Below are 26,555 nucleotides of genomic sequence, written 5' to 3'. Positions count from 1 at the left end.
AACAGTTACATTAGTAGTAGTATTAGTTGTTATGCTTTAATGGTTCCGTTTATTCTTGCAAGAGTTAAACAAAACAGCATTATTTTTTTTATTACATTTATATCCCGCCCTTCTCCGAAGACTCAGGGCGGCTTATTTGGGTGTAATAAAAATAAGGTAAATCAACTGCTTGAGCATAATGATGAATTGGTCATAGGAATGGGAAGGAGTAAAAAAAAATATCTATTGCCCCATTTATTTCCAGACCAAAAGATGCTAGGTTTTTGGATTTATTTAAATGCCCCTAGAGCGGTGTTTCTCAAACCCGACAACTTTAAAATATGGCAACTCAAATCTGACAACTTTAAGAATTCCCCAGATAGTTGTAGAGTTTATTTAAATAACCAAAAATTAACTCTTAGTTAAGAAGGCATGTGTATGTAAGGGGGTGTGTGGTGTTAGGTGTGTCTATGCACGCAGATGGGGGACGTTTCTGATAAATTCTACAAACTGTTTTCTTCCTTGCTGTTTCAGCTCTTTCTTGTGTGGGGGAGGGGATTTTCATGAAGCTTTCCAAAATGTTTTATAAATATTTTGGCTATTTTTTTTGGCAAGTGTAGTACCCAGTTGTGTATGTATTGCCAATACAATCCATACTATGGGATACAAAATGATCCCATCGTTTTCTATGATAGACCCAAAAGCAACTGAGTTCTAAGCACCATAGTTTACTTACCATCACCACCAGGCTCACCAGAGGTTTGTCTTGGTTCCCTAATATTGCTTCAAAAAAGAAAAAGAGACAGTGAGACAAACAGTTCAATAATTCTGGCTTAGAATATGATATATCAAGCAGCACTCTTTAGTCCTCACATTACAGCAAGCCATGTTTTATTTAAGTCACAACTTGTAACATTTACAAAGAGAACACCTACACCAGTGATGGCGAACCTTTTAGAGACCGAGTGCCCAAACTGCAACCCAAAACCCACTTATGTATCATCAGGTGCCGGGTGGGCGTGGCCCACTGGGTGGGCGTGGCTGCAGTGCTAACGGCAGACTGGGTGAGACTAAAAAGTTCAATCAATTCCAACTTCGCGAGATTTTTTTTTTTAATCCCATTTATATCCCGCCCTTCTCCGAAGACTCAGGGCGGCTTACAATCTAAGCACAAATCAAATGTGCTTAGCAATAGCCTTCATTCTATGTATATGCCTGCTTATTAGGGCTTTCCCCCCCTCAAAGCGGCATTATTACAAAGTCAGCTTATTGCCCCCAACAATCTGGGTCCTCATTTTACCTACCTCGGAAGGATGGAAGGCTGAGTCAACCTTGAGCCTGGTGGGATGCGAACCTGCACTAATTGCAGGCAGCTGGTGTTACTTAAGGAGGCATTAGCCCACTGCTCCACCAAGGCTCTTTCCCACGAGAAGTTGAAATTGATTGATTGATTGAACCTTTTTTTTTTTGCATACGGCGATGGAGGCCTAAAGCAAAAAGGTTTTATAAAACCCAGCTGAAGGCCTAGGACTGGGGCGACGGTGTGTCTGCCCAGAGAGGGCTCTGTGTGCCACCTGTGGCACGCATGCCATAGGTTCGCCACCATGGACCTAGAACCGTGGTGGCAAACCTATGGCACGCGTGCCACAGGTGACACGCAGAGCCCTCTCTGTGGGCACACGCACTGTCACCCCAGTTCTAGGCCTTCAGCCGGGTGTTATAAAACCTTTTCGCTTTAGGCCTCCGCCGCTGTGTGCAAAAAAAAAATTCAATAAATCAACCAATTTCAATTTCTCACAGGGAAAAAAAAGATCTTGCAAAGTTGGAATTGATTGATTGAACTTTTTAGTCTCACCCAGTCTTCCATTCCCACTGCAGCTACGCTCACCCAATTGGCCACACCCACCCAATGGGCCATGCCCACCCGGCACCCAACAATACATAAGTGAGTTTTAGGTTGCAGTTTGGGCACTTGGTCTCTAAAAGGTTCCCCATCATTGACCTAAAACATTCCCCTAGAGGGGAGCAGATTGGTTTCACTGATAGATCTATATTCTATCCACTTTACAAGAGTTAGGAATCTCAGGCTTTATTTGCCCAGAAATACACAACTAAGCAGGCTAAGGTTATTGAAAAGTGATACACAGATAGTCCTCAGTTAATCACCAGCCCCAAAGTTCTGGCACTCCTGCTGTTACATGATCAATTTAGGTGCTTTGCAACAGGTTCACACTTAGGGGGGGGAGTTGCAGCATCCTGGAGTCATGTAATCATGATTTGCAACCTTCCCTGCCAGCTTCCCACAAGCAAAGTCTTCCCTGACAGGGAAGGACTCAAATTGCTTGGGTAAATCCCCCCCGCTGCCATCCATACACCCTCCCCAAGCTCCTCTGGGGTGTGGCATGTGTTGCCAGCTACCCACACTCCTTGTGAGGGGGTGCTCACTTAATGACCCTCAATCCTTGCTTGATGCCATAGGGACTTCAGGGATTGCTATTGCTAAGTGATATGATCATATGGTGCCTCACTCACTGCTTAGCAATGGAAAATTCCAGTCCCAATTGCTGTCCTAACTCAGGGAGCTGCTTGTACTGGTAAACTCTATAAATCAGTTGATTGGGCATCAAGGGACAAGCAGATGCACTGATGGGTTATGCTCATAAAAAGAGAGTAAAGAACAACATCTATTCAAATGTATCACATCAGAAAATGGATCTCTTCTGGACATAGGTCTTCCCATAGTTTTGTGAATTATACATTCCAAAAATTATAGCAACACGAATGCATGGGCAATATTATCCCGGTATTGTTCACCAACGGCCAGACTCCCTAGGCGGGATTTGAGTTCTTCAATGCAAGACTATTAAAATATCATCCATACTGTCAAATAAGTTAGTTACACTTTGTAAGTGTGACAAAATGGACTGTTGACTTGACTGACAGAAACTCTGACAAGACATACTTCGATTTCTTTGAAGTCTTTTCTGTGCCAGATGTGCTGTGCCCGTGGCAGTTTTCTCTTTTTTCCAATGCATTCATAAGACATCGAGGTTCAACCAGCCACTTTGGTGAAAGGGAAAATCTTTCAAATTCTGATGGGGAAATGAGATAGAATCCTGCAGGGAATCATGGAGAAATGGCCAGTTGAGCAGGGACAGATATTATGCAAGGGGTCTTCTTTCCTAAAGTCCTACCTATGCACATTCTCCCTTTTAAGCAGATTAACATACATGGAAGCTATGAATGTACACTTATTTGGAAATAGGTGCACCTGAGACTTAAATTCAGAATATACGGAGCAGACTACTACATGATCAACGTCCAGTGTCACATCTGAACTAATTCGATTGATTTTATAACTGAATATCCCAATGAAGTATCTAGCCGTTTTTGAATGAGTATGTTAAAAAAATAAGTCCCAAGGATGAAAAATTGCAACTAGGATATGGATACTGATTCCTTGGGTTGTTACCTCACAAAGACACTTTTGTGCAAATATTAAAGTAGAGAGCACTATTTTTAGTAGACCAATTTAAACCTCCTTTTCAGTGCAAAAGGAGACGATTCTTCCCCCTTTCCCCAACCCAGTCTTCTTCCTTAGCCTTCCAAGTATCCAAGAATGTGCTCTCGAGGCATCAGTTCAAAGGTTTCAAAGGCCTAGCTAGCGCACCAAAGTGTAGCAACTCACGGATGACCCTCATATTACCTTGTCCATATCGGGTGAACACACAGGAAGCAATGCCACTCACATCCTCCTTGCGAATGCAGGGATAACGAGCTTGGGTTTTAAGTGAAGGCAGAGAGATAATCTGGATGTCTCCCTGGTTTGTCAGAACAGCCAAGTCATTCTCACTATGCTCCGTCTTAGCGCTGATGAAGTTGGCAACAGCCACCTTCCGCACCCTGGAACCTTCCAGAGCTGTAAGTTTCAGCTTCAATTTGGAGACCACTTTGGGTAATGTGAAAACCTGCCAACATGAACAAATTCTATCATTTCCTTCCTTGGTGGAAGAGTTACATCAAAGCCTCCACTAGTCAACCTGTAATGAGAAAAGTGCAGTATTCCCCCTCCTTCGCTAGCAAATGAGCCTGTGTTGTTGTTTTTTTGAAAGCAGTGAGAAAAGCTATGATTTTCTGCCTCAAGCTACAGAAAGCAATTAATGAATTTTCTACAGGGCCAGGATTTGCCTCTCACTACTTGCTAATATCTTTCTACATACAAAATCAGAAAATGGGGTATACGTTGTTATTGGCAGGGCCCCAGAATAGTCTTCAAATTGAGCCTACTGGGTTCTTTTTAAGGGAGCCAGCAAATCAGATAAATATAAATTGGGAAAAGTTGCCGAGTGAAGAGCTAGTAATGATGAAACAACGTTCAGGTATTCTGTAGTTGGGGGAGGAAGAAGGGAGGGTTAAGTCCACTAGCTCTGTTTGTATTCCTGTCTTTTCAAATAATTGTTCTCTTCAACTTCCAGAAGCAGAAGGAAATTACCCACAGCACAGGTCCTCCTATATTAATGGAGACGCTGCTCAATTTAGGGTCCCAATTTTCCATCCATTCTCTAAAATTCTTTTGGGTGATGGTGGAATGAAGATAATGATGACTCAACTATTCTTCCACCTGTGTAGAAGTCATACATGTGGAGAATGCATGACGAGCGAACAAGGTAAAATTGGGAATTTCTGCCACGTGCAAATCAACCTTCCTAATTTACAGGCTGATTGTTCAACTCTGGGCAGCCTTGTTTAGTAATACATGCCACTGAATGTCTCTTGAAAGCAAGGAAGAGACAAGGAAGTAAGTCTGTGTTTCCAGAAGTCCTCTGAACACTGCATTCCAAAAAGCATAAGACAATCACACATGTACAAAACCACACATACAGGGAACCCTGTTACCTTAAGTTGTTCTTCAGACACTACAAGAAGCTGATGACAACCTTGCATGTTGGGACTTTTGGAGAGATCATGAGCTACTTCAAGTGGTTCAGGAAGAGGAGTACTTTGGCCATCCAGAATAATAATGCCAATAACTGGAGCTCTATGCATTAGCTGGATCTCTTTGGCTAAAGAAAGGAGAAGAGAAAATACACACGGCAATAAGGTGAGTTCTAGATCCAAGACATCGGTGAAAAAGCTGCTTTGCTTTGGGATCTGTTTTTTTGTTTGTGTTTCTTTTGATTTTCCTTTATTATTTTTATGGTATTTATATTGTTATTATTACTACTCCCTAGTCTATGGTGCTGCTTTCTAAGCTGCTTTTTATGTAGCTTTAGCTTTTTATAATTGGTTTAGCTCATGGCTTATTAAAACTGTAGTTGTCAGGTTTTATATTAGGGGAAAAAGTCATTCTTTAGCTAAGCTGATTAATTTCCTGGTAGAACACAGCTCCCTTGTTTTGCATGCATTGTTACTACCTTAATGATTTCACCATGACTCAGATGAAATTCAAGAAGAGCCAATGTGGCTTTAGATTATGAATGGAAAGACTTGGGTTTCAAATTTTTAATTTCCTTGTCTAGTTACTTTCTCACAATCATACTTCCCTCACAGGCAATTGCAAAAGTAAGAAATAGGAGTAGACAAATATATACTGCTCTGAGCTCCATATTAGAAAGATAATTGTAATAAAAATGGAAGAATTAAAAATTAATAAATGGGCAAAACCTTAAAGCTTGGACCGATAAATAGCATATAATGTTCAAAGGGGAACTACTGGATAATTTTCTCTGAAAATCATCATCAAGAAATAGATTATATACTCAGCTTGTGCAATGAAGATTGCACAAACTGATTACAAAGACATAACACCAAAATGTTATGTCAAAATGACTTACTGAACACCTGTAAAAATATGATGTATCATTAATGAAAAATTGGTGGGAACAGAGCTGAAAAAGTAGCTGAAAATGAATAGGTTAAAATATGTGGGATTTTCGAATACAGACTAATAAAAGTCTTGACTCACAACACATCAGATATGATTACGGTTAAAAAGAAGAAGTTTGATAATATCAGGGGCTAATGAGGGACTCCTGTTACTATCTGAGCTCGGTTTTTTTGCAGATGTTTCATTACCCAAACTAGGTAACATCATCAGTGCCACCTGAGTGGGATTTTATACTCAACTCTGGCACCGACAGCCCCACCCAGCTGGCCTACTTCTTCTGACCGAAGGAGCAGCTTCATTCTGCAGCTGCATTCGGGCCTGCATTTTGCAGTCAGGCCTTTCTGGAAGGCCTATGCAGCCAAGTACTGAGCTATGGATTCAATCCTTAGCTCAGTTCTCGGCTGCAGTGGCCTTCCGGAAAGACCTGTGACTGAGAAATGCAGGCCTGGCTGCAGAAAACGCCACAGAAGAAGTGGGCTAGTGAGGAGAGGCCTGGCTGCAAGGTCAGTGGGCGCAGGATGCATGGGGCAGCTAACCCTAACACCACCTTGATTTTTAGGTGTGTGCCTAAAATGTTTGTGCACACACATTTTAGGTGTGTGCCTCGCCCCAAAACTTATTTTTGGGGTAGGGCTTATATTAGGCCCACCCCTAAAAATCAAGCTAGGGCTTATTTTCAGCGTAGGCCTTACTTTCAGGAAAACAAGGTAAATACTACACAAATCATCAGAGACTGCACATCCATTCACCAAATATCTAAGGGCTGGTAAAATACCCACCAAAGTAGTTTTCTGATATTCTGTTACACAGTGAGCTCATCACCCTCAAGGGCATTTATCACGTATGAAAATGTCATGTTAGCTCTTTACGGTAGAATGGATAAGATCATCACATCCATCAGCCCTAAATGCAGTTCATCAGTGTGTCTCACTCACCCTGCTCGGCTCTCACAGGCTCATCCATTCTTCTCTCTGCTGGAGGAATGCGCAGGCAGAAAGCATACACTGTGCCCCCATTAGTACCTGCCCACAAAGAAGGGCTGTGCCGAGAACCTGAAAAGGAGTAACAGAACTCAAAAGTGCCACTTGAGTAGCAAGTGATGAAAAACAATGGTGGGTTTTTTTGTTCACACTGGGCTCAGATCTCCAATGTAAGTACAGAACTTCTCTGACTCAGTCCAGTCCAGTCCAGCTCAAAGACACAATGTTGGGCTATTAATTAATTTAATTCTTTTTAATTCTGTTTTTTATCTTAATTTTATATTGTCTTTTAAATATTTATTTATTTTATTTATTTATTTTATTTATTTATTTTGTTTTATATACCGCCCTTCTCCTGAAGGACTCGGGGCGGTGTACAGAGCAAGGTAAGTATACAGTAAAGCAATAGTAAAACAAGTGAAACCCCAAAATCTATCAGGCCAGGCCGGCTTGCTGGAATAGGTAGGTTTTTAAGTCACGCCGGAAGGTGCGAAGGTCGGGGGCCATCCGGATTTCGGCTGGCAAGCAGTTCCAAAGGGTTGGCGCACCCACCGAGAATGCTCTCCCCCTGGGGGCCACCAGCCGGCATTCTCTGACCGGTGGCACCCTGAGGAGGCCCTCTCTGTGGGAGCGCACAGGACGGAGGGGTGTTGACGCTGGCAGTAGGTGCTCCGGACCCAAGCCATGTAGGGCTTTGTATGTCATCACTAGCACCTTGAATTTCACTCGGAAGGCAATATTGCCCTGTAAACCGCCCTGAGTCCTTCGGGAATAGGGCGGTATAGAAAACTAATTAAATAAATAAATATTGGGTACTAAATGCAAAAGTATATACAAACATACCATTTTTTTCCACTGAATTAAACAGCCCAAAACCTGATGGCCACAAATGCCTTCCTCATCAAAGCAAATATTCTTTTTCTTTGTGATTTATTATTCAGCTTCTAAAAAATTGCTCTAGAAATTCTGCATCTTGAATAAATGGCAAACATTGAACAGTGTGCTTACTCCAGGTGATTTAATATTTAGTGCACGGATGTATGTGCATGGATGAATGTGTACATGTTGCTGTTTAGATTCATTTAGATTCATTCATTCATTTAGTATTCTTTTAACCAATATTTTCTTATCCAAAACTAACAAATATGTTGAAATACTTGGAAGAGTCACTTTCTAAAACCTTTATATAGAGGAGAGCATATTTCGTTAATGTCAGAAAACGTAACTGTTTCCGACCAATTGTAGTGACCAGTTATAAAGACTCAAGTGACCCATGCATTCATGTGTGTTTTGCAGGCATTGGTGGAGAGTTAGATTTTAACCAATGATGACCAGGAAGTGATAAATGCTCTCTAATAACCATTATTTGTTCTCTGAGCAGAGACAGATGGCAAGTCTTCTTACTTACTGTCTCTTAGGAAGGTGTCAGCAAAATATAAGGTGCGCACGAAGCCCGTGAAAGAGTCCTCTGCTGATCGTGCTTCAATCTTTCGTTGGACTGGAGCTAACTCAATTTCTTGTAATGCATCACGGTTATGCCTGGAAATTCCCTCCTGCATTGTCCCATGGGAAAAAAAAATGGGTAACCATTGAATATCCACTTTTACTAATCTAATAGTTGAGAACAAACACATAGAGTCCTTATGTAAAAGACTCAATCGGGTCTTATAAAATTCTTTTCTCCTTACAATGTCTACTTCCACGTAAGGAAGTAGGGAAGGCAATATCAAGAATCACCAATGACCTGTCATTTAAAAAAGGGGTTACGACTATGTGATACATTGTCTCACCTGGGCAGTTGGCCGCTTCTGAGTTGACACTCTGCTCCTTCGCATCCTGCGGAAGGACTGACGGAGAGACTTCTTTAAGGACTTCACCCTGGAAAGCGGGCCTTCTAAGGCCAGGTGATCATTAGGATGGAGGGTGCATCTAGAACGAAGCCAGTAGCATTTGCTCTAATATCAGGGCATTAGGACAATTTTTTTTCATTCAAAATTCTAAACTGTGCACTTGATAAATACTTCTCTATGCCAAAATTGGCTATTCTTTAGAACCAACATGCTGGGAAAATATTGGAAGCCCTTCTCTCAGTCAACACAATTGATTAGTTTCTATGCCATACTGACCTGGTGTTTTAAAATTATATAGCTGCTTAATATGGATGAAAACTAATCAAGAAGAGAAGCAAGCTGGAATTAAGAAGAAACTTCCTAAGAGACAATGAGGACAATGTGAGGACAATTAACCAATGGTCACTTCCAGCTCTATTCTGATTGATTGATTTATAGTAACTTCAGATAAATTATCTTATCCTTCCAATGGAACACGTGTCTTAAATTCATAAAGAATCCTCCTCTCTCAACACCTCCCCACCTAGCAATCTCTGATAGACAGGAGGGCTTTGCTTTTGTTTTGCCAGAGAAACAGCTAGAAGCAGCATAGTTTCCACTTATTCTGCTGTGTTCTAGAATGGCATTAACCCTCTTCTCCCTTAGTCAGGACTGGCACCCATGTGGTACATTTTGTATCTATGTTGCATCTGAACTATTTGGAGCTTAAGCTTTTTTGTAGGATCTAGGAGTACAGGATTCTTCTCAATAGCTTGCCCAGAGAATTCCATCTCACTACACAGAAGTACTCTTGATACTTCTCCTATTATTCTTCAGGTGCCAAGTACAAATTACAACTAATTTAATGGACAACAAGGAGGATAATAATTTACCTAAATCAGAAATGAGCAATGTTTTGATGGATAGTACAGTTAGTCCTCAGCTTACGACCACAATTGAGCCCAAAATTCATGTTGCTAAAGGACCGATTTGTTAAGTGAGTTTTGCCCCATTTTATAACTTTTCTTGCCACATTCGTTAAATGAATCACTGCAGTTGTTAAAATAGTAACATAGTTGTTAAGTGAAATCCGGTTTCCCCCTTGATTTTGCTTATCAGAAGGTTTGCAAAAGAGGATCACATGACTTCGGAACACTGCAACCGCCATGAATATGAGTCAGTTGACAAGCATCCAAATATAAATCACATGACCCTGGGGCTGCATCAACTGTCAGAAGTGTGAAAAATGGTCATAGGTCACTGTTTCCAGTGCCATTGTAGCTTTGAACGGTCACTAAATGAACTGTTGTAAGTCAAGGACTAACCTGTAGTCACATTTAGGTTTGGGGAAGCTAAGATTGAAGCAGGTAGAACAATGCTAACCAGGCAAGGCTGCATAGTGCCCATTTATGATAGCAACAGGATAATAAGTGGGTTTTGTGGGATGGGCTTTTTGTTTTCACAGTTATGTTAAACTTCTAAGTCTTACTTCTCACCTCCAAATTAAAAGCAGCCATACTGCTGCTATATGGTAGCGCAGCTCAAAAGAGCTCCAGGAATGTGAAAAACTGGGACTCGGTGACCAAACCATTCCCTGCCTGGGTTAGATTTCATTGCAAAAACCACCAGCTCATTATGTAAAAAAAAATGATAGTAAAACCAGAATTGAAAACATACAGTGCTCCAGAAAAGCTTTAGAAGCTACATACCAAGTGTGTCACATAAGCCCTCTCTTAAATATCTTCTTCCCCAGAAAGTAACTTACTTCACAAAAACCAGCCGCTTCTGCTGATGGTCAAACAGCCCAAATCCATGGCTTGTACCAAAGGCCACAAGTTTCCATTCTGAATGAAGGGCCAGTGATGTGACGACTGCTGGAGGCTGACACTGGACCAAGACAAATGGCTGAAAGCCTGGCTCAAACCGGACAGGCCCATCCCTAGTTTTCAGGCGTTCATGACCCTTCCACTTGTAGCCTTCCTGGTCCTGGAGAAAATCTGCTTCTGCGTGATCAATCCCTTGTTCTGCTTCTTCGTCATTCAGTTCCATGACCAGGACCTTCAGAGGGAGATAGATTTCATTCAGAGCTGCCCTGTGAAAGCTCAATACTGCAAATCCCACATTATATATACTTCCTCCTTTGAGCTTTTCCCAGCGCAAAACAATTCACCATTTCATTTATTTTTGTTTTGTTTTCTTTTTCCTCTGTAGGGGCAGGGAATTCCAACCATCGCATTTATTTTGGGACATAATCCAACAAAAGGATGTTGCTTTAACACCCAAAGAGTCCAAATAGAATAGAAGCAAGATGTAAGTCTTTTCTGGTAGTAAAGAGGCTGTTAACATCTTGTTTATGCACATGAAGCTTTTAGGGGAACACTTACAATACTATGACCAATAAGAACAAGAAAAACAGCTAAACATTTGGAAAATTATGCTTTGTAAGCTCTGTGTAAGATGTCTAAGATTTTGTCCAGCAGTATAACAGGAGATTTTTACATGTATAGAGAATGCCACTCCAGCTGCTTATTGGTATTCACTTTATGGCAGCCTTTAAAAACAGTAGAAGAACAATCATTTGTAAAATTACTTGAGCATGACAAGCTGCTACCTTCACGTTTGTGGAGACTGGGCCAAGGGCTAACCATCAAAAAACACCATTTGGCAAATCAGTACAAATGCTTCTTGCAGTCAATGCCTAAATTAGAGCAGGGGTAGGCAACCTCTCTGCTCTAGAGCCATGGTGGCACAGTGGTTAGAATGCAGTACTGCAGGCTACTTCTGCTGACTGCCAGATGCCTGCAGTTCAACTCTCATTGGCTCAAGGTTGACTCAGCTGTCTATCCTTCCGAGGTCGGTAAACTGAGGACCCAGATTGTTGGGGGCCATATGCTGACTCTGTAAACCTCCTAGGGAGGGCTGTAAAGCACTGTGAAGTGGTATATAAATCTCAGTGCTTTTGCTACTGCTATCATTTTTTAAAATCCTTCCAACAGGAATCTAGTTTATGCAATATATTTCAATCAAAATCCAACAGAGACATTAAAAGCAAATTTGTATCTATGGGAACGCACTTCAGAACAAAATAGATGCATATGTGATTTACTTGTAATAACTGGCCTTCCCTGCTCAAATATATAGTAGAATGACACATCATTTACACACCAAGTACATCTAAATGTATGTCTGCACTGGGCTGGTTAACTCTGCAAGTTGCACCGGTTGCTAGTTAGCTTCTTGGTGCAACTCAAGGTGTTGGTTATAATCTATAAAGCCCTACGTGATAGAGCCTAGTTGATGCATTCTGGATTTCTTTCAAAAAAGGCCATCTACTGGTTACTTGATATTTTACTTGTCATCTCCTATGTTGTCTGCCCTAGTTGATCTCCTCTGGATTTCTCTGATTCAAAAATGCCACCTACTGGCATCGTGGAAGTGTTCCTCCACTCTCATGGTGCCTGCCCTCCGGAAGGAGGTTCCCCTGAAAATTCTCATCCTGATTGTGCTCTGGGCTCGAGTCTTTTCCCACATTTTGGGCTAGTCTGGATGGAGCCTCTTGTTGAGTGTATGATATATGTGTTGCTAGTTGGATTCACCATCATGTTTCAGGTTTTTATTCTGACTGTATACTTATTTATTTCGTTATTTTGGCTTTAGTGATGGTCAGCAGGTACTGGGGGTTACAGAGGGAGCAGCAATGGAGTGCAAAGCAGTCAAAAAGGCAGAGAAGTGGGGGAGAGAGGTGTGTGTGGGGGGTGGGGCAGCTGAAAAGGATATGAGCATGGCAGGACAGGAGAAGTGAGAGTTCCTGCCCTAACAATGGCATAGTCTTAGCGTAATGAACTGCAACCAGGACTACCAAAACTGCTGTTGCTAAGCGATCCGGTCATGTAATATTTCATCTAATAACTGCTTTGTTTAGTAATGGATATTCTGGTCTCTGTTGGGGTCATTAAGTGAGGATTACTTGTAATTGTAGCTGTATTAGGGGACACCACATGTTGAGTAAATAACAAAACTTGTGCATTGCACGCAGAAGGACTGCTGAGAAGATTTGGCTTGCTAGAGTATGGAAATTATTTCCCCATTGTGCAGTGAAGAGACCATTGTCCGCGAACCCACTTTTCAGCCAGAACCAGCAAAAAAAAGGACACAGTAACTGAGCAGGAATGGATTGCATCCAATTCCCACAATTCTGAAATTGTTAGGATAAGAGAAACAATCTAACAGCTCGGTCTAATTAAGGATAATTGTATTGCAGTGTGAAAGCCCAGGTCTCTAAGCTACAACAGCCCATCCAAATCCATTTGATATATTAATCCCATTAGTACCTGTCCTGCTGTCCCTGCTACAGCTAAATAGCCACTGTATTTGCATAAGAAGATCTTCTGGATCCCAAGTCTGGGGTCATCGCTGTAAGGGTCAAAGGATCCAACCTAATGCAGCAGAGAAAGAAGCAACAGATACCACCTGAGCACAAAAATACAGCATATAGTTGCAAAGAGCACTTCTTTGAAAGTAGAGAAGAGAGAGCAAGCTTTGGCTTCAGGAGGTGCAGGCTGCTTACCTTGCGCAGTGGAGGCCATTCATCCTCTCCCAGCTGGTTCATATTGTCATTGAGATCTGAATCAGTGAGAAACACCTTCACTGTGGTCAGTTTATACAGGAGGTTCAGACACACACCAGATGCATTCCAGAAGCGCACTGTGCCGTCCTCATGCCTGAGCCCAAAGCAGAAAGGCAGGTTATACCAGAATCACTCCCTGATTTCTAAGCAAGAGAGATGCTGAATGACTGGCTGCTCCTTAATCGAGGCTAGCCTGGTAGAAGCGTGTTAGTCAATACATACTAAGTATTAATGAAAACAGTAAGAAGCTGAATTTCCTCTTGCTATTTCATGGAGGCTTACAAGACGTTAATTATGCCAAATACCCTTTCCACACTGATCTCGCTGCATGCACCTCAAAGCACTTCTGGCAAAATACTTTCCCTACCTCTCTCTTCTCTACTGTCCTAGTCCTATTAGATCTCTCAGCGGCTTTCGATACCATCGACCATGGTATCCTACTGCGGCGTCTCAGGGGGTTGGGAGTGGGAGGCACTGTTTTGCAGTGGTTCTCCTATGTCCTGGGCCGCTCGCAGTCGGTGTTGACAGGAGGGCAGAGATCCGCCCCGAGGCCTCTCGTTTGTGGAGTTCCTCAGGGGTCGGTTCTCTCGCCCCTCCTGTTCAACATCTATATGAAGCCGCTGGGCGAGATCATTCGTGGTTTCGGGGTGGGATATCATCAGTACGCTGATGATACCCAACTTTTTTTCTCCACCCCAAACCAACCCAGCGATGCCCTCGCCGTGATGTCCCGTTGCCTGGAAGCGGTCCGGGTCTGGATGGGGAGAAACAGGCTTCGTCTCAATCCTGCCAAGACTGAGTGGCTGTGCATACCGGCATCTCGGGTCAACCAGACTATTCCATCTCTAACGATGGGGGGGGGTGAGGTGTTACCCCCCCGTTGATAGGGCTCGCAACTTGGGCGTCCTCCTGGATTTGCGGCTCAATTTTGAAGATCACATAGGAGCCGTGACCAGGGGGGCTTTTGCCCAGGTTCGCCTGGTGCACCAGTTGCGACCCTACCTGGACCGAGATGCCCTACGCACAGTCACTCATGCGCTCGTGACCTCCCGTTTAGACTACTGCAACGCTCTCTACATGGGGCTGCCCTTGAGGACCACTCGGAGGCTTCAGCTGGTGCAGAATGCGGCCGCGTGAGTCGTGATGGGGGCCTCCCGATACTCCCATGTAACACCTCTACTCCGCGAGCTGCATTGGCTTCCGGTTGCCCTTCGGGTGAGATTCAAGGTGCTGGTAATGACCTATAAAGACCTAAATGGCGAGGGTCCGGGATATTTGAGGGAACACCTGCTGCCAGCATCAAGCTCCCTTCGTCCAGTGCGCTCCCACAGGGAGGGTCTTCTCAGGGTGCCGCCGGTTAAAGATTGCCGGCGGATAACACCAGGGGTAGGGCCTTCTCAGTGGGCGCGCCTGCCCTTTGGAACCAGCTGCCCGCGGAGCTTAGGACTGCCCCCGACCTCCGTTCATTCTGCCGGGACCTGAAGACCTGGCTCTTCGAGCTCTCTGGCCCAGGCTGAGAATTTTTTAATTTTTAATTTTAACTGGGTTTTTATTTTTCTCAGGGTCTCATTTAATCTTTTTTAATTTGTTTTTTAACTTTTCTATTGATTTTCTTTTAAATATCCTGTAAACCGCCCTGAGTCCTTCGGGAAAGGGCGGTATATAAATCTAAATAAATAAATAAATACCTGGCCTCTCCAGACAATTTAGACTTCAGTTCCATAATCTCTAGTCAGCATGCTAACTAGCAATCTGTGTCACTGCAGGTCAAGACCACTTGGAGGTCATCAGACTGGGGAAGAATGTCATCAAGTGCACACTTTGTGTGTGTGTGTGTGTGTGTGTGTGTGTGTGTATATTGCTCAAATATATATATATTGCTCAAAAAAATAAAGGGAACACTTAAACAACACAATGTACTGTATTTAATAGTAGGATGTCTTATTTTGTGTTCCCTTTATTTTTTTGACCAAAATATTCTTCTTTTTGCACTAGGCAATGGAAAGATCAACTCTGTGTGTGTGTGTGTGTGTGTGTGTGTGTGTGTGTGTGTGTGTGTATGTATGTGTGTGTGTATATATATGTGTGTGTGTGTGTAAATTATTCAAATTGCTAATAAAGAATTAGGGAGGCTGAGATGGCCATTTCGAACTTATTTTGTTCTCATCAGTCAGTCATACCCTTTATCTGACATTCGAACCTGGGCTGATTATATATTCGAATGTCAGATAAAGGGTATGACTGACTGATGAGAACAAAATAAGTTCGAAATGGCCATCTCAGCCTCCCTAATTCTTTATTAGCAATTTGAATAATTTACACAAATAATGAGCTGTCCTAAAAAAAAGCCTTGACAAATACTTAACATATATTACACACACACACACACACACACACATCCTAAACCTATACAGAGTTGATCTTTCCATTGCCTAGTGCAAAAAGAAGACGACCTGCCTTGGTCACATCTTGGTCATATCAGACTGGAGGTGCCTGGCAGCAAGTCTTTTGAGGACACTTGCCGGCTCCCCTTGGTTAGTTCACCCGAACACTAAAAAGTAGGGCAGCTATGTTCTATCCATATTTGTTTCTACCAGTTCTGAAGTATATTAAGAAATATTTACCTGGAAAGGGGCTTTTCTTTCCAATGAGCATTCTAAAGTAGCTTCTCTTTCATTGCTCAAGTTAGTAAATCAAATATAAAAGGAATAAATTGCCGTAAACAATTGAATGTTTGTCAGTCCACTTTTGGCCTACTAGTCTTGGCCTATCCTTCCCCACCATGGTTACTACTCTGTCTAATCATTATACAGCTCTTAAAATAATTGGTGCCTGGAGTTATCAGTCCTCCTCTCTCCAGTTCTACTCCTCCTCCATTTTCATTTCTTAAATTACGGCTACAAAATTCTTGAACTCTTTGTTACCCTCCAGATTTATGTAGGATAGTTATAGGAGACCTTTGTAAACCACAGCTATTTTTTTAAAAAAATGAATGCGGCTGTTAAAATGTTGGTATTACACATGTGTATGTATGCACAGAAATACATATTGCATGCACACGCAAGTGAGATCAAACAGAGAATTTTTTTGCGGGATAAGGTACTGATCTGTTCCCATTTTACTGCTTACAGCAGTACATCAGAAATGGATTTGTATTCTAATTAAGTGAGGTTAAGTGAGGTTTGGTGAAGAAGCATCATATTCCAGAAACAGCAGCCGTAATTATTCCAGAGCATCAGTACTATTTGTATACCATACGTCAACTCCTGCATGCAAATCTCTCTCTTTAACTTAACTGGCAAAGTGTCTGGATCTTTAAGTCACAATCTTACCAGGAATTTACACAAGAATCCTGAACATCCTTTGAGAACATTTTTGTCTCTTTTTGAAATTCCAGATAGAAAAAGCAGCCAAATGAGGCTACTTAATGTGCAGAGCACGCAGGATTAGATCACCTGTAGCATCCTAGCTCACTTGTTTACTTATATGTTAAAAGGTCAAACTCAGTTTAAAGCCTATAATACTAAATGGTCATTTCCAAAATGATTGGCATCTCATTTACTGCTGCAAAGGTTATGGCCCTCACTTTCTATTGACTGCTTGTTACAGACTAAGCAGAGGGGAATGAGGCAGTGATGAGTTATTGTTTCTACAGGAGTAAAAAAGCCAAGGGTGAATTTGCATGCTTATACCTACCCAGTGAGCAGTAAATCCCGCTGGGGAGGATCTGGAGCCTTGCTGATACCCCCATTAATTGGCCAGGGCTGGGAAAAGGGAAAAGAGAAATTGTGGGAGGAGAGTTCACAAATGTTATGGGCAGCGATGTATCTACAGAATAAAAGACTTGGTAGCAAAAAGCAATTAAAAACCATCAACCACTTGTTTATCTGAAATGACTCCATGCATGATTGCGTGCGCTCATGTACAATTTTTTCCATGTGAGCATGGACTGGGGCTGAACACAAATCCCATCAATACATGTTCAGAATCTCCCTTCTCCTATGCTATACAAATGTCTTTATAACAGGGTTGCTGTTATACAGGACCAAGGAACATGGATATGACAAGAGATCAGTAACAGCAGGTAGGGATGGTTCATGCAACCCATCATGCATGTTCCAGGCTGGCAGCAAATCTTATCTTTCACACTCTTGAGTGCTAATGAAATCTGACCCAGTTTTTGAGCTCTGCCAATTGACAGGATGACATCTTTCCATAAATTTCAGAAAGATACACTTCCCTGATGTGCTTGGGAATAATAGAAATTTAACCTGAAATTTTAAAAATCCTATAAGCAGGTAACTATACAATTGGGCAAGATTTAATATAATTATAGGATCCGGTTACCTTTCGCTAAAAAGGAAGATTAAGCTTCACTGCATGACATGCAAGAGTAGCATACAAAAAAGCAAAGGAATCACTACAGATAGTCTCGACTTACAAACCATTTAGTGACCATTTGAAGTTACAACGGCACTGAAAAAAGTGACTTATGATCTTTTTTCACACTTACAACCATTGCAGCATCTCCATGGTCACATGATCAAAATTCAGACGCTCGGCAACTGACCCATATTTATGATGGTCGCAGTGTCCCCGGGGTCATGTGATCACCTTTTGCGACCTTGTGACCAGCAAAGCCAATGAGGAAGCCAGATTCACTTAACAACCATGTTACTAACTTAACACCTGCACTGATTCACTCAATAGCTGTGGCAAGAAAGGTCGCAAAATGGGGCAAAATTCACTTAACCACTGTCTTGTTTAGCAATGAAAATGTTGGGTTCAATTGTGGTTATAAGTCGAGGACTAGTGGGAAAACTATTTTTCCACATAACAACAAACTCTTGGATAGTTTTGTGGCTAAAATTATCCACTAATAATTTCATTAGTCAGTGATGCAATATTTTGGCATTGATTTAGGGAAACTATGGAGAAGGCCAAATGAAGCACCTGTCTCTGTCCTTATTTCCAGGAATACTGCAGCAAGCCCCCCCTCCCCAAAAAATAATGCAGCTGCTTTAATGAGTAGCAGATAAGTGCTGGATACAAGCTTCTGCTACATTATATTAGTACTAGCAAAGAGTACTTTATCACCCTGGAAAGATTATTCACAATCACTAAAGGGCGGGATATAAATGGAATTAAAATAAAATAAAATAAATATACTCTTATTTGTCCCCTAATGTCAATCAAGTAGGTTCCATACAATGTAACAAATGGAACTGGTGCTGAGACTGCCATTTCCCCCTTTGCTCCTATATTTCCTTAGAAGTAGGAATACTTTGTACCTCCAAAGTCTTATTTGAGGTCATTCAAAATCCAGGAGAAAAACAATCACAATCTGCATCTACTTCAAATGCATCCCTATTTCACTAGGATATGCAAGCCATACCATCTTAGAAAACTGAACGTTCTGCTTGTTCCCAGCATTGATGATCCTTTCCCACAATTTTAGAGGAATGTTGGAGACATGGTGAGAACATGTGATGGCCGAGCAGTGGAGAGATGCAAGATACGGAGGTTGGATAGATGGCCAGCCAGGAGACTTCAGGTCTATTACTACGAGTTCTTCTTCTGCCAATACCAGCATGGCAGAAGGGTCATCAAACTCTGCAGGAGAGAGGATCATTCATTTCACAGAAGGGTGCACAAACTCAAAATGCTAGTAACAAGGTTTATCTAGGTTAAAGGTTCGGCAAGAATCAAGTATTTAATATTGAGTTAGGGGAATCTCACATTTTTATGTTGTAAATTACTAGGTGTCATTTTTGTAAAATCTAGGAACATATAAACACAATAAAGCCTAAGAGATAAAAGTGAGTATTTGCAGTTTTCCTAAACATTCTAAAGTGGCATCAGACTGCACTTTTATGGAAGGGAACTTCATAGCACTGGAGCCGCTGCCAAAAAATCCATGACCTTTATAACTGAAGGCAACTTTCTGTCCAACTTTCTGAAGGCATACTCAAAAGCCCTTTATCAGAGGAACATAGTTCCCAGGTAACTATTTAAACAGGAAGTCTTTCCAAAACATTTAGGGATTTTAATGACATTTGAGCAAAAACCTACTGGGAACCAACATGGCTTAGTTATTACATGCTCAGACTTGAATCCCGTTGACAGCTTGGCTGATTTTTCAAGGGCATCCATCCTTTCACCAAATGGATTACAACAGTCCAATCAGGTGGCACAAACCCATGGATATTGGTAGCTAGATCAGATCTTTCCAGGAAGGGACATAAATAAATCATAACTAGAGCAACAACAAAAAAGTCCCTTCTGAAAGGCTGAGCTCTTTCCCAGCCACCAAACTCTTTCATTTGTCTAGATTCAGTTTTAACCTGCAACACCTTATCCAGTCCATAATCTGGCCCCAGGGACAGTTTGAACTTAGGCCAATTCGGTAAATTTCAGGTACTTAAAATATATCAACTTAGCTAGTGATGAGAATTGTTATCTGGAGAATAAGAATTGTGTGATAGCTTTGACACTACTTCTACTGGAGAACTTGTTAATTTGCTTTTGGAAAAGAAAATGCAGATAAGCGAGCATTAAATTTCATTTAAAACACATAGTATTAAAACTGAAGTTAGCAACACAGATTCTTCCCTGTGAACACTATACACACATTTCTGTAAAGCACTATGAAGTGGTATATAAGTGTAAGTGCTATTGCTATTTCCATTCCGAAGAGTCTCAGCGGGTACTTTCAGCTAATGCATCATTACAATTTTATATTACAGCAGCTTACAGTAGATCCTGAAAGATCAGAAAATTTGTTATCCAAGTATTAGTCATAGCCTATGCTGCTCCAAAATGTCAAATCTTTAAAAATATCTAAAATTTTATATTTAACAACCTCATCACATGCAACTTTAAACTGTCGCATGATCTATATGTAAAAAAACAAGTAGCAACATTTAAATTAATCAAAAGTTAATTAAGGGTGTCCATATTTAATTCCAGGCAGAATTTGATTCATTTTTAAACGCATTATTTTAAAAAAGGGAATGGATTCTTCCTTCTTTCCATTAAAAAAATTCTTTAAATCACATATTTGTGTAACATAATAGATACGAAGATGTAAACGGATTAACAAATAAAACAGATAATGATGAACTAAAACTGCAATTTATTGGAAAGAGTAAGTTACACTGAAAACAGGAAAAAAATTTGGCTAGGATTGTAATCTCCATTTAAACATGTGGCAGCATCTATAACATAATTTCAAGTAAAATTACCATTAAACATTTTCCTATTAGATCTCATCAATCAATACAGTAATTATAGTACTGTCTGAAGTCTGACCAAAAAACATTTCTATATTTAAGGATGGAGATAAGCAAAATAAGAGCCTTCTGGAACAACCAAATGGCTTGTTCCTGGGTGTTGATGATACATGCCTACTTTTGCTTTCATGAAATGTACTAATAAGGATGTGCAAAATGTTCTATGCATAATTGTTGTTCTGGGAAGTAACTGCTGGTTTCATGCCCAAATCACCTGCACTCTATCTGAGTGAAGCCATGCCAACCTCTCTCTTAACACTTCCCCCAGGCTGCCTCTCCTTAGGCCCCAGCCCCTCCCCGGGCACCCTCCCCATTTCCATCCCCCTTCAGCTCCTGTAATTCCTGCTTTCACGCCTTCTCACTCCAAGAGGACCATGTCCTACGTCTTGTGCCTCCTAGACAAAGAGGCAGATTTTCGACCAACCGCTTCTTATCAGTCAGAGTTAGGATTTCAACCCCACATCAATGTATCCTCAAACCAGACAGGGTTGTGGTTGCCTCTGCCAACCCTGCTCGCTTCCCACAAAACAGAACTAAGATGGAGATGTCGCTTCAGGCCATGGTGCTGGACATGACTCGCACAGCAGATGAATCTGCCTGGTTAGGAGCTGTTTTTCTGGGCAGCCAAATCTCAACCAGAGATATGTGGGTTCACAGGAGATGGTGAGTTCTTCTGGTTTCTATGCCAAGCTGACGTCTGTCTGTCTGTCTGTCTATAGCCCACATCGTCATTGTTCCACCTTAGGCAAAAAGCGGTCCAAGAAAACACCCCTGCAAAATGCTTTGTAAGCTACTATCACTGCAATGTAAACTTTGCTAAGCACTACTGATAACATTCCTTCCTTAGGCGTTGCTAAGCCAAAGTACAAAGCCATCTGAAATGGCCACATCTGGTGGTCCATTTCAGGCAGAAAACACTGTGTAAAAATGTACAATTCAAAAACAGAGTGCTGTTTCTCCACAGAAGCATTTCTTGGAAAAGAGAGATAGAAACTCTCCACTCATACTGTTTCCTAATTGGCAGAGTAGCCATCCTGTTTGTACACTATCCCCAACCACCTGTTTTTTCCGAAACAATCCCAACAGAGCGGAGCCCAGACCCTAAATAAACAGAAGAGCTTCCCAACACCAGGCGTGCAATTATAGGACTATTACTCATTGACAGTGAGTGACCGAAGGGCTCAAAGTGCTGAGCAGAACAAACAGTTAAGTAAGATTGGCTAAGGCTTCGGAAAGCAGCCACTGCAAGCCACAGAAACCTCAGATGACTGAACAATTTCCTGGATTAAGCAGGCAAGTTCCGGTTTACATTGCAATTCCTGTGGTTTGCGCCAGCAGCTTGTCAGCAAAGCACAGTCACTAGGACCCTGAACTTCCAAGGGACTGAGGTTGCGCTGCCTCTCTTTGGCAGCAACGCTGAAGAAAGCTGAGCTCAATGCTTATGGGGTTTTTTCCCCTCTCTCCCAAGGAACAGGAATGCAGCATAGCATTAACAGCTCCTTCTGTCTGGAAGCGACTGAAGCAAAGCCAAGGATGGAGCAAGACCAAGATAAGGAGAAGCCCAGAGCTTCACATGAAGAAAGCTTACTCATTTGCAGATACTTAAGATAGGCTTCCCAAGTAGTAGAGTCTCCAGTGCTGCATGGTAGATTAGGAGTCAAAGCTTTGAGGAAAGAACCAGATGGCTTAAATCCAAAGGACATTTTGGCCCTTTCACCTTGAAGTCTGTTTCTCATTATTTCCCAGCAATCACCAATACAAGAAACACGTCTAATTTCCTTCCTGCTCTAAACTATTTGTTCGTACAATTAAATGTCCCAGATAGTAATGAAGGGTAACAAATCTTTGGTTTATTGATGCAAATCAGAAAAAGATGTGAACGTTATGAAACAGTTCCTGCATTTCAATAAAGTAAGGTTTGTTTCAGACTGTTATATCACTATATTGTAAAATCAATTTCCCCCAACATTTTATATTTTAATAATAATAATAATAAACCTTTATTGTCAAAGTACAACATGTGTACATTGAGATTAGCTGAGCCTCCCCCCGTGCTCCCTCCCCCCAACACACAGTGACAACAAACCCTCCATCCTACCACACCATGTGAACCAACTACATCACACACCGGCCTCCCAAGTCAATTCTGCATAAGTTCACAGAGATTATATCCCATTCAAAAGCCTAACAGCCCACGGATAAAAGCTGTTTTTTAGCCTGTTGGTACGGCTGGCTATACTCCAATATCTCCTACCCGATGGTAGGAGAGTAAAGAGATACCGTCCAGGGTGTGAGTCATCCCTGAGAATTTTCCTCACTCTTCCAAGGCAACGAGCCCTGGCGATGTCATCCAGTGGTGTCAGGGGACAGCCCACAATGTCTTGTGCTGTGCTCACCACCCTCTGTAATACTTTCCTATCCGCAGCTGTCAGACCAGCATACCAAACCACAATACCATACGAGAGGACGCTCTCTATAGTAGACCGGTAAAAGAGGGTCATTAGCCGTTGTTCTACCCTGTTCTTCCGCAAGACCCTAAGAAAGTGAAGCCTCTGTTGGGCCTTTCTAGCCACCTGGGTTGTGTTAACTTTCCAGGTCAGATCTTCACAGAGGTAGACTCCCAGAAATTTAAAGGAGGAAACTCTCTCTACACAGTCCTCCCCGATGTAAAGTGATGCAGGTTCCTCCTTTTTTCTCCGGAAGTCTAACACCATCTCTTTCGTCTTACCAATGTTTAGGTGCAGGATGTTGTTACAACACCATATGGATAGTTTTTGTACCTCCGCCCTGTATGCTGTCTCATCCCCACCTGTAATAAGACCCACCACAGTTGTATCATCTGCGAACTTGATTATCGCAGTAGATGGGTCAGATGATACACAATCATATGTGTATAAAGAGTACAGGTAAGGAGCTAAGCACACAGCCCTGTGGCATGCTGGTGCAAAGCTTCAGGGAGGTGGACAAAGCAGACCCGACCCTCACTGTTTGTAACCGGTTCCTAAGAAAGTCTTGAATCCAATCGCAGATGGCGGGGGAGAATTTCAATTCAGTCAGCTTCTCGATGAGAATGCTCGGCAGAATGGTGTTGAAAGCCGAGCTGTAGTCAACAAAAAGCATTTTGACGTAACTTCCAGGTTTCTCGAGATGACTTGCTACAGAGTGTAAAGCAGTAGCTATGGCATCGTCTGTCGACCTATTTCCCCTGTAGGCAAATTGATGTTTATCAAAGTGCAGTGGGAGGCATGTCCTAAGATGTTGGAGAACCAATCTTTCGAAGCATTTCATGACTACAGACGTTAATGCAATAGGTCTGTAGTCATTCAGGCACTCAACTGCAGTTTTCTTGGGGACTGGGACAATGGTAGCTGCCTTCAAGCACGATGGTACACATGCCGTTTGCAAGGAGATGTTAAAAATCCTTGTCAGGACCCCTGCTGATTGATCGGCACAATTCCTGACCACTATCCCCAGCACCCCATCTGGGCCTGCGGCTTTGTTGGGATTCACAGCTCTCACTTGGTGTTCACACAGGGTGAGTGGCTGAGAGTCAGAAGGCCGGCCAGCAGAGGCTACGGGGTCTGGTCTTTTAACCTCGTAGCGAGCGAAGAAGATATTCAGCTCCTCAGCCAACGAGGCATCGGTGTTTGCCATGCTCCTCGTGCTGCCCTCTTTAAAATACTATTTGAATATCGAATACAGTTTGTGTATTTAATACAAGCTCATGGAGTAAGATCAGTGCGTAATATATGTGAAATATACTACAAGAAAACAAAGAATTTGATGATAGCAACCTACAACAAAACCACTGACAGATTATAGAACATTTCTACCTACTGTACTGTATGAAATAAAGGGCTGGATATAAAACAGTAAATGAAAATGAAAGTGCTTGAGTGAACAACAGTGTCCCTACCTTGGCATCTAAATATTTGCAAAAGAGATGATAGGGGTAACTTCACAAAAGAATATTCCAACAAATCCAGAGCACACCACATAAAATTATTTGCAAAAGGAAGTGATACTTGGGCAGAATGTGCCTCTGCAACAAAGGTATTTGGAGCAGGGTATCAGGAACACATTTTGAGCTATGGGCAAGTTAATCATCGTTTCAGTCTTTAAAAACTTATGTGGCTTAGGGTTTAAATGTAATTGAACTTAAAAATGAACAGGCAAGCAGATCAGTTCTTCTAAGCTGAATACAGAGGAATGCCGTGACAAGGGAACAAACCACTCAGGAATCTAATTAGTGAATTAGTCTTCTAGAGTCCAGAAATGACACTGCATTAGATCGCTATTTCAGCTTTCTACATACCTGCGAATGGTTCAGCACTGGCAATGACAAAGAAGTCTATCACCCGTGATGTGAAGTCAAAGGCAATCTGCCGACTGCCATGAACAACCGTAATGCTATGCCGGTCACCGTAGCTGGCTCGAGGCATCCCTCCTTGGAATATGAGGTAAGGGAGCCTTAAAAGAAAAACAGATAATATTCTGAGTCTTCACTTTAATAGCATTTCATAGCTAGAATTAAAAAAAAAACGGCCTTACTGAAATCTCTCCATCTTTAGAATTAGCTCCTTGAAGGAAGTCACTAGCGAGGGATAAGCAAAGCGTGCAGTACAAGAAAAACATTGTAAGCCCTGAATAGTGGTGCTTGTGTCTTAGTCATGGAACAGCCTCGCAGCCGAGATTCTCTAGGGATCTTTAACTTTTCAGCCTTGCAGTGGGGTTGTGAAAACTTGCCTATTCCTCTAAGCATTGGGCTAGAATGGAGGTTGAGCTGTGAGGAAGATTGATCTGGAAGGGTACTTTGGTTTTTAATATGTTTTTATGTATTGTTGTGAGTTGCTTAGAGTCATCATGTGAGAGGCAGCCACAGTATATAACTCTTGTAAATAAGTAAATTTACTTATATATGCATATGCGAAATTGTCAGTCCTCCCTAGTAAACCAGACCAGAAACATGACCAGATGACCTAATTCTAATTTTAAGGTAAGGCTACATATATGGTGGACGCGGTGGCTCAGTGGGTTAGGACGCTGAGCTTGTTGAACAGAAGGTCGGCAGTTTGGCGGGCCGAATCCCAAGTGCCGCGTAACAGAGTGAGCGCCTGTTACTCTTCCCAGCTTCTGCCAACCTAGCAGTTCGAAAGCACGTAAAAATGCAAGTACGAAAATAGGGACCACTCCGGTGGGAAGGTAACAGCGTTCCGTGCACCTTTGGCGTCTAGTCACGCCGGCCACATGACCACGGAGACGTCCTCGGACAAGCGCTGGCTCTTCGGCTTTGAAACGGAGATGAGCACCAGTCCTTAGAGTCGGAAACGACTAGCATGCATGTGCGGGGGAACCTTTACCTTTTACATATATGGTAAGGCTACAAGTCTGAAAATACAAGTCTCACTATCACTTTTGATGGCCTTATCAATTCAGGCAGGTCCTTTCTAAGTTTCTTTCTCTGGCTGTTAAGCACTGGGGGCCCCTCCTTCTTTTGCCTGGTTGTTCCCAAGGCAGTATCTCTTCCCCGTATCCCTCAAGGCAAATTCCCACATACCTACCATTACAGAAATGGACACTGCTTTTCCAAAGCCCCATTAAAGAGGAGCCATTCCTTAGGGTGGCAAATTATTGTGGACTTTCTCTCCTCAGGGTTCTTTGATAGAGTCTTGACTTTCATTCTATCATTTTCAGTGGTACTTAAGATTCTTCTATCTAACCTTTAGCTGTCATTTCTATCCATTGTATTTTCTACTGTTCTCATTCTGGCTTTCACTGAATGATATGAAATATGGATATATGCTTATAGAATTTTATAATTACAGGATAATTGTTTATGGTTAGGTGAGAAGGTAAGCCTGCAGCAAAAGGCGGATTACAAACTTGGTACGCAAGGACACAACATCAATTCAAATTGCCTAAAGGCAGGCAGCAACATTTTGTCTCGTAAGTCCATACAGA

At 42.0% G+C, this 26,555-nt stretch overlaps 1 protein-coding gene across 2 annotated transcripts in view; it reads right to left on the bottom strand.

The window, feature by feature from the left end:
- LLGL2 (LLGL scribble cell polarity complex component 2) overlaps nucleotides 1-26,555 on the bottom strand; it is a 78,288-nt gene that overhangs the window by 8,051 nt on the left and 43,682 nt on the right. For both annotated transcript variants that reach the window (XM_081317670.1, XM_081317671.1), the window contains exons 10-22: nucleotides 24,910-25,064; nucleotides 18,698-18,915; nucleotides 16,999-17,066; nucleotides 13,243-13,396; nucleotides 13,007-13,111; nucleotides 10,441-10,733; nucleotides 8,637-8,775; nucleotides 8,255-8,399; nucleotides 6,802-6,918; nucleotides 4,876-5,042; nucleotides 3,686-3,947; nucleotides 2,942-3,095; nucleotides 716-762 (exon numbers count right to left, since the gene is read on the bottom strand). In XM_081317670.1, coding sequence (XP_081173796.1) covers nucleotides 716-762; nucleotides 2,942-3,095; nucleotides 3,686-3,947; nucleotides 4,876-5,042; nucleotides 6,802-6,918; nucleotides 8,255-8,399; nucleotides 8,637-8,775; nucleotides 10,441-10,733; nucleotides 13,007-13,111; nucleotides 13,243-13,396; nucleotides 16,999-17,066; nucleotides 18,698-18,915; nucleotides 24,910-25,064 — 2,024 coding nt within the window. The remainder of the gene's footprint in view (nucleotides 1-715; nucleotides 763-2,941; nucleotides 3,096-3,685; nucleotides 3,948-4,875; nucleotides 5,043-6,801; nucleotides 6,919-8,254; nucleotides 8,400-8,636; nucleotides 8,776-10,440; nucleotides 10,734-13,006; nucleotides 13,112-13,242; nucleotides 13,397-16,998; nucleotides 17,067-18,697; nucleotides 18,916-24,909; nucleotides 25,065-26,555) is intronic.

Source organism: Vipera berus (assembly GCF_964194415.1).
Source record: "Vipera berus genome assembly, chromosome: 2".
In the NCBI taxonomy this organism is placed as follows: Eukaryota; Metazoa; Chordata; class Lepidosauria; order Squamata; family Viperidae; genus Vipera; species Vipera berus.
Note: the sequence above shows the minus strand (reverse complement) of the source record. Positions and strands in the feature narration are given on the sequence as shown.